Below are 13,173 nucleotides of genomic sequence, written 5' to 3' on the forward strand. Positions count from 1 at the left end.
AAGGAGCGCCTGCTGCTGCCGGGCTCAAGTCAGCCATTGGAGGGCACGTGGGGACGGATGACTGCCTCCATGGTGCCTTTACAGACCCCGCCCCCAATCCTGCTACCCGCTGCCGTCAGCCTGAGTCCTTGTGACCGCTCTATTATTGTTATTAGTACTATTATTGCTGTGACTGTGGGGGGTTGGCGGGAAGCAGAGTTGAGCCAGAGCACCTGAAGGATCAGTAGCTTATGGTTTGCAAAGAAGATGTCCCATACATCTATACCTACATCTATCTATACCTCCCTTGATCTAGGTATCAAGATCAGGATTTATGTGGATGGTTTCTGTTCACAAGTCCTGTCAGGTGTTTCTGAAGTCTTCCCAGGTGAGAGTGAGGAGGAAGTGGTCCGTCTTCGGAGGGTTTGGTGTCCTCAGGTGCGTCTTCCTGCCGTACAAAACACAACAAAGTCACCAGTTAGGATTGTTGGGGATTGATTACTGGCAAGAACTTTGTGTCGCTGTGGTGACAGGAAATGATCTTTGTACTTTGCTGTCAGGGATGAAAGGAAGACTATTATTTGCATTGTTCGATAGGTCAGTCATCTATAAGTCAGTCATCTAATATGCCAGTTATCTGATACGTCAGTCATCTAATATGTCAGTCATCTAATAAGTCAGTCATCTAATATGTCAGTCATCTAATAAGTCAGTCATCACGTAAGTCAGTCATCACGTAAGTCAGTCATTTAATAAGTCAGTCATCTAATATGTCAGTCATCTAATAAGTCAGTCATTTAATAGGTCAGTCATTTAATAGGTCAGTCATCTAATAAGTCAGTCATCTAATATGTCAGTGATCTAATAAGTCAGTCATTTAATAAGTCAGTCATCTAATATGTCAGTCATCTATTAAGTCAGTCATATAATATGTCAGTCATCTAATATGTCAGTCATCTAATAAGTCAGTCATTTAACAAGTCAGTCATCTAACATGTCCATCATCTAATAAATCAGTCATCTCGTAAGTCAGTCATTTAAAAAGTCTGTCATCTAATAAGTCAGTCATCTAATAAGTCAGTCATTTAATAAGTCAGTCATCTAATAAGTCAGTCATCTAATATGTCAGTCATCTAATAAGTCAGCCATTTAATAAGGCAGTCATCTAAAAAGGCAGTCATCTAATAAGTCAGTCATCTAATAAGTCAGTAATTTAATAATTCAGTCATCTAAAAAGGCAGTCATCTAATATGTCAGTCATCTAATGTGTCAGTCGTTTAATAAGTCAGTCATCTAATAATTCAGTCATCTAATATGTCAGTCATTTAATAAGTCCGTCATCTAATGTGTCAGTCATTTAATAAGTCGGTCATCTAATAAGTCAGTCATCTAATATGTCAGTCATTTAATAAGTCAGTCATCTAATAAGTCAGTCATCTAACAAGGCAGTCATTTAATAAGTCAGTCATTTAATAAGTCAGTCATTTAATAAGTCAGTCATCTAATAAGTCAGTCATCTAACAAGGCAGTCATTTAATAAGTCAGTCATTTAATAAGTCAGTCATCTAATATGTCAGTCATCTAATAAGTCAGTCATTTAATAAGTCAGTCATCTAATGTCAGTCATTTAATAAGTCAGTCATTTAGTAAGTCAGTCATCTAATAGGTCAGTCATCTAATATGTCAGTCATCTAATAAGTCAGTCATTTAATAAGTCAGTCATCTAATAAATCAGTCATCTCGTAAGTCAGTCATTTAATAAGTCTGTCATCTAATATGTCAGTCATCTAATAAGTCAGTCATTTAATAAGTCATCCAAAAAGGCAGTCATTTAATAAGTCAGTCATTTAATAAGTCAGTCATCTAATGTGTCAGTCATTTAATAAGTCAGTCATCTAATAAGTCAGTCATCTAATAAGTCAGTCATCTAATAAGTCAGTCATCTAACAAGGCAGTCATCTAATAAGTCAGTCATTTAATAAGTCAGTCATCTAACAAGGCAGTCATCTAATTAGTCAGTCATTTAATAAGGCAGTCATCTAAAAACGCAGTCATCTAATATGTCAATCATCTAATAAGTCAGTCATCTAATAATTCAGTCATCTCATAAGTTTGTCACCTAGTAAGTCAGTCATTTAATAAGTCAGTCATCTAACAAGGCAGTCATCTAATAAGTCAGTCATTTAATAAGTCAGTCATCTAACAAGGCAGTCATCTAATTAGTCAGTCATTTAATAAGGCAGTCATCTAAAAACACAGTCATCTAATATGTCAATCATCTAATAAGTCAGTCATCTAATAAGTCATTCATTTAATAAGTCAATCGTGTACTTCCTGTAGAAAACATCTCTAGTAAAATGGATTTTTGGTCTACAGGGCAGGTGACAGAACTTCCTGTCAACACCTTCTCCCAACATGTCTGATGTACCAGAAGACTTGTGAAAGGCAGGCAGGAGAAGAACCATTATGTGCAGACTGAGCAGAGGAGGCGCGACCTACTTGAGCAATGAAGCACATTTCCACTTTTCCTTTTTTCATGCACGTATTGCTGCTCCCTGCACGCGTCACATGACCTGCTAGCAGCCGCCATGTTACATCTCTCCATCCTCATACCACGCTTGCAGCACACACGCTCACTGTGTGGCTTTTGTTCTGACACACACCTAGGTCACACACACACACACACACACATAATGCCTGTGTAACACTTATGTAATACTTCTGCAATACACAACTAATACACACGTAACACACGCAACATAAGCATAACACACCTGTTACAAACACATAACACTTAATACACATATAACAGGCGTAACACACATGTAACATACGCAACACAAATGTAACACACGTAACATAAGCGCAACACGCGTTACAAACACAAAACACTCGTGTAATCCGCGTACAACAGAAGTAACACACATGTAACCCACACGTAACACATGTGTAACACATGTGTAACACATGTGTAACACACATAACACACACACACAAAATAAACATGTGAAATACACAACACATATGTAACACACATAACATACGTAACACACACACAACACAGCTGTAACACAAATTTCACTCACATAACGGACATAACACACGTGTTACAAACATGTAACACACGCATCCATCCATCCATTTTCTACCGCTTGTCCCAACCTGCACTCACATAAAACACATTACTGTACATTCACGTGACACTCACATAACACACAAGTAACAAACAAAGTAACACATTTGTAAGAACGATTAACACACGTTAGACATCCGTAACACACAGGAACACACGACACACATTACTGTACACACACGTAACACACAAGTAACACAGGTAATACCCATGTAACACACACATAATATTCGGGTAACACTCACATAGAATAGAATACAATAGATTAGAATTAACTTTATTGTCATTATATTAACATTAACACATGTTAATGTCCACTCACGTAACACACAGGTAATACACATTGCACACATTACTATACACTCAGGTAACACACAGGTAAAAGACAGGTAATACATGTTACTGTACAATCATGTAACACTCATGTAAGACACATATAACGCACAGGTAATACACACAAGTAACACATGTTACATTTATGTATCACTCACATAGCATATGTTACTGTAGACTCATGTAATACGCAGGTAAAACACAACACACTTTACTGCACACACAGGCAACACTCATGTAACACACGTAACGCATGTTACTTTACACTCGGTAATACTCATGTAACACACACGTAACACATGTTCCTATACACTCAGGTAACACGTAACACACAGGTGTAACACAGGTAATACATGTTACTGTATACTCTCACGGGTAACACGCATAATATTCACACAACACTACTTAACACATGTTACTGTAGACTCACGTAACACACAGGTAACACATGTAACACATGTTACTGTAAACTCGGGTGGCACCCATGTAACACACAGGTAATACATCTGAAACAGACCTTACTGTACACTCACGGAACACTCATGGAACACACACGTAACACAGGTTACTGTATGCTCATGTAACATACAGGTAGCATACAGGTTATACATACGTAACACACGTTACTGTACACTCATGTAACACTCATGTAACACACAGGTACCACAAAGGTAACTCAGGTAACGCACACATAAAACTAAGTTGCTGTGCTTTCAGACGGGATCAGACCGCTCTAAATCTGTGTGATGAAGATGCTTGGATGAAAGGGAAAGTGAAAGTGAACATTCAGGGCTAAAGATAGAACCTGACAACATATTTTTAAAGCGAAAAAAAAGCTTAAATAAAAAGCCAAACATTTCTCTCTGTTGCAACTGAGTCCAAAGTATTGGGACAGCTGGTTACTGCCACGGTGACGCTCTTCTCAGACCCTGAAAGTGACTTGAAATTTCTCACGCAGCTCTGTCACACACCCGGTGTACCCCCGGCCTGGTGGAGAGCGACTTGCGTCCCAAGACCTACCCAAGGTCGGCACCAGTGACCTCTGACTCCATTGCACCAATCGAACGCAGCCTGGCGGTCACGTGACCACAGTCCAACCACGCGCTGTAAAAAGTGAGCGAACTTCAGTTTTTACTCAAAAAGAACGAAAAAAGACTAAAAACTTTGTGTTTAGCGTTGGGTGTTGTTTATCCTTTAGCTAGCATATGCTAACATTAGCCTGCTGTGAGGTCACTCATGAAATATTGTACTACTACTGTACTTGTGTAGTAGTGAGTAGTACTACTACTGTACTTGTGTAGTAGTGAGTAGTACTACTACTGTACTTGTGTAGTAGTCATTAGTACTACTACTGTACTTGTGTAGTAGTGAGTAGTACTACTACTGTACTTGTGTAGTAGTCATTAGTACTACTACTGTACTTGTGTAGTAGTGAGTAGTACTACTACTGTACTTGTGTTGTAGTCATTAGTACTACTACTGTACTTGTGTAGTAGTCATTAGTACTACTACTGTACTTGTGTAGTAGTGAGTAGTACTACTACTGTACTTGTGTAGTAGTGAGTAGTACTATCAATCAATCAATCAATGTTTACTTATATAGCCCTAATACTACTGTACTTGTGTAGTAGTCATTAGTACTACTACTGTACTTGTGTAGTAGTGAGTAGTACTACTACTGTACTTGTGTAGTAGTGAGTAGTACTACTACTGTACTTGTGTAGTAGTGAGTAGTACTACTACTGTACTTGTGTCGTAGTGAGTAGTACTATCAATCAATCAATCAATGTTTACTTATATAGCCCTAATACTACTGTACTTGTGTAGCAGTCATTAGTACTACTACTGTACTTTTGTAGTAGTGAGTAGTACTACTACTGTACTTGTGTCGTAGTCTTTAGTACTATTACTGTACCTGTGTAGAAGTCATTAGTACTACTACTGTACTTTTGCAGTAGTCATTAGTACTACTACTGTACTTGTGTAGTAGTGAGTAGTACTACTACTGTACTTGTGTTGTAGTCATTAGTACTACTACTGTACTTGTGTTGTAGTCATTAGTACTACTACTGCACTTGTGTAGTAGTCATTAGTACTACTACTGTACTTGTGTAATAGTGAGTAGTACTACTACTGTACTTGTGTTGTAGTCATTAGTACTACTACTGTACTTGTGTAGTAGTGAGTAGTACTACTACTGCACTAGTGTCGTAGTCATTAGTACTACTACTGTACTTGTGTAGTAGTCATTAGTACTACTACTGTACTTGTGTCGTAGTCTTTAGTACTACTACTGTACTTGTGTAGAAGTCATTAGTACTACTACTGTACTTGTGTAGTAGTGAGTAGTACTACTACTGTACTTGTGTCGTAGTCATTAGTACTACTACTGTACTTGTGTAGTAGTGAGTAGTACCACTACTGTACTAGTGTCGTAGGCATTAGTACTACTACTGTACTTGTGTAGTAGTCATTAGTACTACTACTGTACCTGTGTAGTTGTGAGTATTACTACTACTGTACTTGTGTAGTAGTCATTGGTACTACTACTGTACTTGTGTAGTAGTGAGTAGTACTACTACTGTACTTGTGTAGTAGTGAGTAGTACTACTACTGTACTTGTGTAGTAGTGAGTAGTACTACTACTGTACTTGTGTAGTAGTGAGTAGTACTACTACTGTACTTGTGTAGTAGTGAGTAGTACTACTACTGTACTTGTGTGGTAGTCATTAGTACTACTACTGTACTTGTGTAGTATTGAGTAGTACTACTACTGTACTTGTGTAGTGGTGAGTGGTACTACTACTGTACTTGTGTAGTATTGAGTAGTACTACTACTGTACTTGTGTAGTAGTGAGTAGTACTACTACTGTTTTTGTGTAGTAGTGAGTACTACTACTACTGTACTTGTGTTGTAGTGAGTAGTACTACTACTGTTCTTGTGTAGTAGTGAGTAGTACTACTTCATAACTCACACCTGTACTTGAGTAGTTTCTTCACTGAAGTACTTCTCTCTGTTTTACAATCAAAACAAACATGATGATTTCAAACACAATGATTTCAAACGTGATGATTTCAAAACTTCATGATTTCAAACAAGGTGATGTCAAACACGATGATTTCAAACATGGCCATATCCAACATAGTGATTTTATACATGATGATTTCACACATTATGATTTTAAACATAGTGATGTCAAACATGATCATTTCAAACTGATTTCAAACATGATGATTTTAAAATTTCATGATTTCAAACAAGGTGATGTCAAAGACGAGGATTTTAAACACAATGATTTCAGACATGGTAATAGCCAACACAATGATTTTATACATGACGATTTCACACATAATGATTTTAAAGACAATGATTTCAAACATTATAGTATCCAATATAATGATTTTATACATTATATTTCACACATAATGATTTTAAAGACAATGATTTCAAACATGATGATTTTAAAACTTAACGATTTCAAACAAGGTGATAGCCAACATAATGATTTTTTACATGATGATTTCACACATGATGATTTTAAAGACAATGATTTCAAACATTATAGTATCCAATATAATGATTTTATACATGATATTTCACACATAATGATTTCAAACATTATGGTACCAAATATAATGATTTTATGCATGATGATTTCACACAATGATTTTAAAGACAATGATTTCAAACATGATGATTTTAAAACACCTGTCTGTCTCTCAATGAACACCCATCTCTCCCTCAATGACCACCCACCTGTCTCTCAATAAACCCCTGTCTGTCTCTCAATTAACACCCATCTCATCTCAATGAACACCTGCCTGTCCCTCAATGAACACCAGTCTGTCTCTCAATTAACACCCGTCTGTGCCACAATAAACACTTGTCTGTGTCTCTCAATGATTGCTCACCCCCCCCCCCCCTTAATGAACACCCACCTCTCCCTCAATGAACACCTGCCTGTCCCTCAATGAACACCAGTCTGTCTCTCAATTAACACCCATCTCTCCCTCAATGAACACCTGCCTGTCCCTCTAGGAACACCTGTCTGTTTCTCAATAAACACCCATCTCTCCCTCAATGAACACCTGCCTGTCCCTCAATAAACACCCGTCTGTCTCTCAATTAACACCCGTCTGTGCCACAATAAACACTTGTCTGTGTCTCTCAATGATTGCTCACCCCCCCCCCCCCTTAATGAACACCCACCTCTCCCTCAATGAACACCTGCCTGTCCCTCAATGAACACCAGTCTGTCTCTCAATTAACACCCATCTCTCCCTCAATGAACACCTGCCTGTCCCTCTAGGAACACCTGTCTGTTTCTCAATAAACACCCATCTCTCCCTCAATGAACACCTGCCTGTCCCTCAATAAACACCCGTCTGTCTCTCAATTAACACCCGTCTGTGCCACAATAAACACTTGTCTGTGTCTCTCAATGATTGCTCACCCCCCCCCCCCTTAATGAACACCCACCTCTCCCTCAATGAACACCTGCCTGTCCCTCAATAAACACCTGTCTGTCTCTCAATTAACACCCATCTCTCCCTCAATGAACACCTGCCTGTCCCTCTAGGAACACCTGTCTGTTTCTCAATAAACACCCATCTCTCCCTCAATGAACACCTGCCTGTCCCTCAATAAACACCCGTCTGTCTCTCAATGAACACCCATCTGTCCTTCAATAAACACCTGCCTGTCCCTCAATAAACACCTGTCTGTCTCTCAATGAACACCCACCTGTCCCTCAATGAACACCTGTCTGTCTCTCAATTAACACCCATCTCTCCCTCAATGAACACCTCCCTGTCCCTCAATGAACACCTGTCTGTTTCTCAATGAACACCTGTCTTACCTTCAATGAACACCGATCTCTCCCTCAATGAACACCTGCCTGTCCCTCAATAAACACCTGTCTGTCTCTCAATGAACACCCACCTGTCCCTCAATAAACACCTGTCTGTCTCTCAATGAACACCCATCTCTCCCTCAATGAACACCTGTCTGTCCCTCAATTAACACCCGTCTGTCCCTCAATTAACACCCGTCTGTCCCACAATAAACACCTGTCTGTCCCTCAATTAACAGCTGTCTGTCTCTCAATGAACACCTGTCTGTCCCTCAATGAACACCTGTCTGTCTCCCAATAAACACCCGTCTGTCTTTCAATGAACACATGTCTGTCTCTCAATGAACACTTGTCTTTCACTCAATTAACAGCTGTCTGTCTCTCAATGAACACCTGTCTGTCCCTCAATGAACACCTGTCTGTCCCCCAATAAACACCTGTCTGTCTTTCAATGAACACCTGTCTGTCTCTCAATGAACACCCGTCTGTGACTGAATACACACCTGTCTGTCTCTCAATGAACACCCATCTCTCCCTCAATGAACACCCGTCTGTCCCTCAATGAACACCTGTCTGTCTCTCAATGAACACCTGTCTGTCCCTCAATGAACACCTGTCTGTCTCCCAATAAACACCCGTCTGTCTTTCAATGAACACATGTCTGTCTCTCAATGAACACTTGTCTTTCACTCAATGAACACCCATCTCTCCCTCAATGAACACCCGTCTGTCTCTCAATGAACACCTGTCTGTCCCTCAATGAACACCAGTCTGTCGCTCAATGAACACCTGTCTGTCTCTCAATGAACATTTGTCTTTCACTCAATGAACACCTGTCTGTCCCTCAATAAACACCCGTCTGTCTTTCAATGAACACCTGTCTGTCTCTCAATGAACACCCGTCTGTGACTGAATACACACCTGTCTGTCTCTCAATGAACACCCATCTCTCCCTCAATGAACACCCGTCTGTCCCTCAATGAACACCCATCTGTCCCTCAATGAACACCAGTCTGTCGCTCAATGAACACCTGTCTGTCTCTCAATGAACACCCGTCTGTCCTTCAATGAACTCCCATTTCTCCCTCAATGAACACCTGCCTGTCTTTCAATAAACATCCGTCTGTCCTTCAATGAACACCCATCTCTCCCTCAATACACACTTGTCTGTCTTTCAATGAACACCCGTCTTTTCGTCAATGAACACCCGTCTGTCTCTCAATTAACACCTGTCTGTCCCTCAATGAACACCCGTCTTTCCCTCAATGAACACCCGTCTGTCTCTCAATGAACACCTGTCTGTCCCTCAATGAACACCCGTCTGTCTGTCAATAAACGCCTGGCTGTCCTTCAATGAACACCTGTCAGTCCCTCAAAGAAACACCCGTCTGTCCCTCAATACACACCTGTCTGTCACTCAATGAACACCCATCCCTCCATCAATGAACACCTGTCTGTCCCTCAATGAACACCTGTCTGTCTCTCAATGAACACCTGTCTGTCCTTCAATGAACACCCATCTCTCCCTCAATGAACACCTGTCTGTCTCTCAATAAACACCTGTCTGTGTCTTTATAAACACCCGTCTGTCCTTGAATGAACACCTGTCTGTCTCTCAAAAAACACCTGTCTGTCCTTCAATGAACACCTGTCTGTCCCTCAATGGACACCTGTCTGTCTCTCAATAAACACTTGTCTGTGTCTTTATAAACACCCGTCTGTCCTTGAATGAACACCTGTCTGTCTCTCAAAAAACACCTGTCTGTCCTTCAATGAACACCTGTCTGTCCCTCAATGAGCACCTGTCTGTCTCTCAATAAACACTTGTCTGTGTCTTTATAAACACCCGTCTGTCCTTGAATGAACACCTGTCTGTCTCTCAAAAAACACCTGTCTGTCCTTCAATGAACACCTGTCTGTCCCTCAATGAGCACCTGTCTGTCTCTCAATAAACACCTGTCTGTGTCTTTATAAACACCCGTCTGTCCTTGCATGAACACCTGTCTGTCTCTCAAAAAACACCTGTCTGTCCTTCAATGAACACCTGTCTGTCCCTCAATGAGCACCTGTCTGCCGCTCAATGAACACCAGTCTGTCGCTCATCGAACACCTGTCTGTCTCTCTATAAACACCCGTCTCTACTTCAATGAGCACCCATCTGTCCCTCAATAAACACCTGTCTGTCTCTCAATAAACACCTGTCTGTCTCTCAGTGAACACCTGTCTGTTGCTCAACGAACAACTGTCTGTCTCTCAATGAACACCCGTCCGTCCTTCAATGAACACCTGTCTGTCCCTCAATTAACACCCTTCTGTGCCACAATACACACCTGTCTGTCTCTCAATAAACACCCCTCTCTCCCTCAATAAACACCTGTCTGTCCTGACTAAGTTCCATATCAGCCAGCAGTAAAAAGACAGTCTGAGTGCAAAGAGGTTTTATGTTGTTATGATTACGTAACGTGTTGGATTTAATCCTCTGGCTTCAACTCTTCATGCTCACTTGCCAGCGATATAGCATTTTTCAAAGTATACACACACACATACAGCACACATACATATGTACATATAAATATACATCCAATTTCAAAGCGACACTGCCTCCTGACATCTGTCGGCCATTTTGCACTTGATTCCCCCGCTGAGTGGAGCGTGATGTGTGGCGGCAGACAGAAGAAGGCAGCAAAAAAAATTATTATGAGCCCGTGCATTTTGTGATTGATTACTTATTGATTAATGAGGTGGGAGGAAGTGGAATATGTCAGATTGTGTGTGGGTGGGTGGATGGGTGGGGGTGTTATGCAATAGCAACATTGGACACTTCACTACATGCTGAGTCTGCAAATGGACATTTTTTTTTTAAACGCATCAACATGATGGACACACACACACACACACAAACACACACACACACACACACACGCACAGAAGCTTCTAGAACATCACACATTGTCATCATCACCATCGTCATCATCCTCCTCACCTGCCTGGGATGCAGAGAGAAGATGGAGGTCCTTCCCGCCTCCTCTCGCCGCTCTCGTCCTCCTGCCTCTTCGCGATGGCGTGGATGGCGTTGACAAAGATGGCGTCCGAGCTCCTGCACTCATCTCCTGCACCACAGCGACATGTCTCCTTCCTCTCCTTCTCCTGCTTCCTCTGCTCCCTCACAGCACCTCCTCCTCGTCCTCCTCCTCCTGCTCCTCACTGCTGCACATGCGCACTATGCTCTCTCTCTCTCTCTCTCTCTCTCTCTCTCTCTCTCTCTCTCTCTCCCCCTCTTCTGCACTGCAGTGTTTGCAGGCAGCACACTGAAAAAGGACGCTTTCAGCCAATGAGAAACATCAGCAAACACACACACACACACACACACACACACACACACACACATTTGGATGTAATCTCCCAAGTGCAGGGAAGAGCGAGCGAAGAGTAAAGTCGCTGACTAATGGTCAAGATGCTGAGTGGGCGCTTCAATCCCGACATGAATGATGAAAAGTGTCAAAGTGGGAGTGTCCACACCGCCGCCAATAACACCAGTAGAAAAGGTAGCCTCGCTATGGATCGTCACTGGCGCGGCGAGATCAATGTTTTCACAAATATTGTTTGTGTTTATTGATGTGGTCTAAATAGAGCTGCCAAAGATAATGTGGTTGCTTCATCATTTTCATCATCGTCATCGTCAGTATTATTATTTTTATTGTCATTATTTTTATTATTGTTGTTGTTATAATTATTGTATTAATGTTGTTACTGTTATAATTATTGTATTATTATTATTTCATTGTTGATGTTATTATTATTTGAATTATTATTATTGCTATTAATTTAATAGTGTTGTTTTTATCATTATTATAATTAACGTTTTTATTATTATTATGTTGTTATTATTTTAATTATTATTATTGTTATTATTTATTTAATATTGTTGTTATTATCATCATTAGTACAAGTAATGTTATTATTGTTATTAATAGTTTTGTCAGCGTTGCCACTGACAGTTTGTTTGTGTTTTAGTTTCTCCTCTGTGTGTTTAGTATTTCCTGTCCTTAGTTCCTGTCTAGTGCTCTTATTTTGGTTCAGCTTCCTGTTTGTCTCCCTGTGTCCTGTTTTCACTCAGCTGCGGCTGATTGGCATCTGGTCACACCTGATGTCAATCGGCTTTGTTCCTCCAGTCAGTGCTGGATCGTTTTATTGTCATTCGGACTCGTCGTTGCCATATGTTGCTCTTGTCGTGTCTGATTCTTTTCAGCTATTACCTGTCATGCTACGTTTTGTCCTGGTCGTCGTAGCGGTAAGCTGTTCTTGTTAGCCATTAGTTATTTCCAGTTTTTCTGTTTGCTATCCACTAACTTCCAAGCTAAAGTTCCTTTTTGTTTTCTAGCTTCCAGTGCTAGCTCCCTTAGTTTGTTATTTCGCCCACCTGCATGCTTTTTGTTTGTTCTTGTTTAAGTTTAATTAAATCATGTTTTCATATGCTATGCCTGCCTCCGTCTCTGCATCTTGGGGTTCGTCAACAACAAAGACCTCTGACAAGTTTATTATAACACTAGATCATTTTTGACTTAATGAACTTGTCTGCAGAGCAAATTGACTGTAAATCCCCAAAACAATTTTTTGCATAATACAAGTACCGTATACATATATTAATATACAGTTTATATATATATATATATATGTATATATATATTGACATACAGTATATATAAAAACATGTCCACCGCCTTCCGCTCGAGTGCAGCTGGGATAGGCTCCAGCACCCCCCGGCGACCCTGAGAGGAACAAGCCAAATAAAATGGATAAATGAAGTGTATGGAGAATAAATAACGATATTTACATATGACTTTTTTTCTCAGTTAGTTAGAATTTTAATCTTTT

At 40.3% G+C, this 13,173-nt stretch overlaps 1 protein-coding gene across 4 annotated transcripts in view; it reads right to left on the reverse strand.

The window, feature by feature from the left end:
• The window catches only part of rnf208 (ring finger protein 208), a 13,612-nt gene extending 2,056 nt beyond the window's left edge, over window positions 1-11,556 (reverse strand). The window contains exons 1-3 of one of the 4 annotated variants that reach the window (XM_061907964.1): window positions 11,282-11,556; window positions 270-427; window positions 1-212 (exon numbers count right to left, since the gene is read on the reverse strand). The exon at window positions 1-212 is cut by the window's left edge and continues 2,056 nt beyond it. In XM_061907964.1, coding sequence (XP_061763948.1) covers window positions 1-37 — 37 coding nt within the window. In that variant the 5' untranslated portion in view covers window positions 38-212; window positions 270-427; window positions 11,282-11,556. Of the gene's footprint in view, window positions 428-2,478; window positions 2,623-11,281 lie in introns of those variants that run through there. The other 3 variants (XM_061907963.1, XM_061907962.1, XM_061907965.1) reach the window with 3 other exon arrangements.
• Between the last annotated feature and the right edge of the window lie 1,617 nt (window positions 11,557-13,173).

The sequence above is a fragment of the Nerophis ophidion genome, linkage group LG08 (assembly GCF_033978795.1).
Source record: "Nerophis ophidion isolate RoL-2023_Sa linkage group LG08, RoL_Noph_v1.0, whole genome shotgun sequence".
In the NCBI taxonomy this organism is placed as follows: domain Eukaryota; kingdom Metazoa; phylum Chordata; class Actinopteri; order Syngnathiformes; family Syngnathidae; genus Nerophis; species Nerophis ophidion.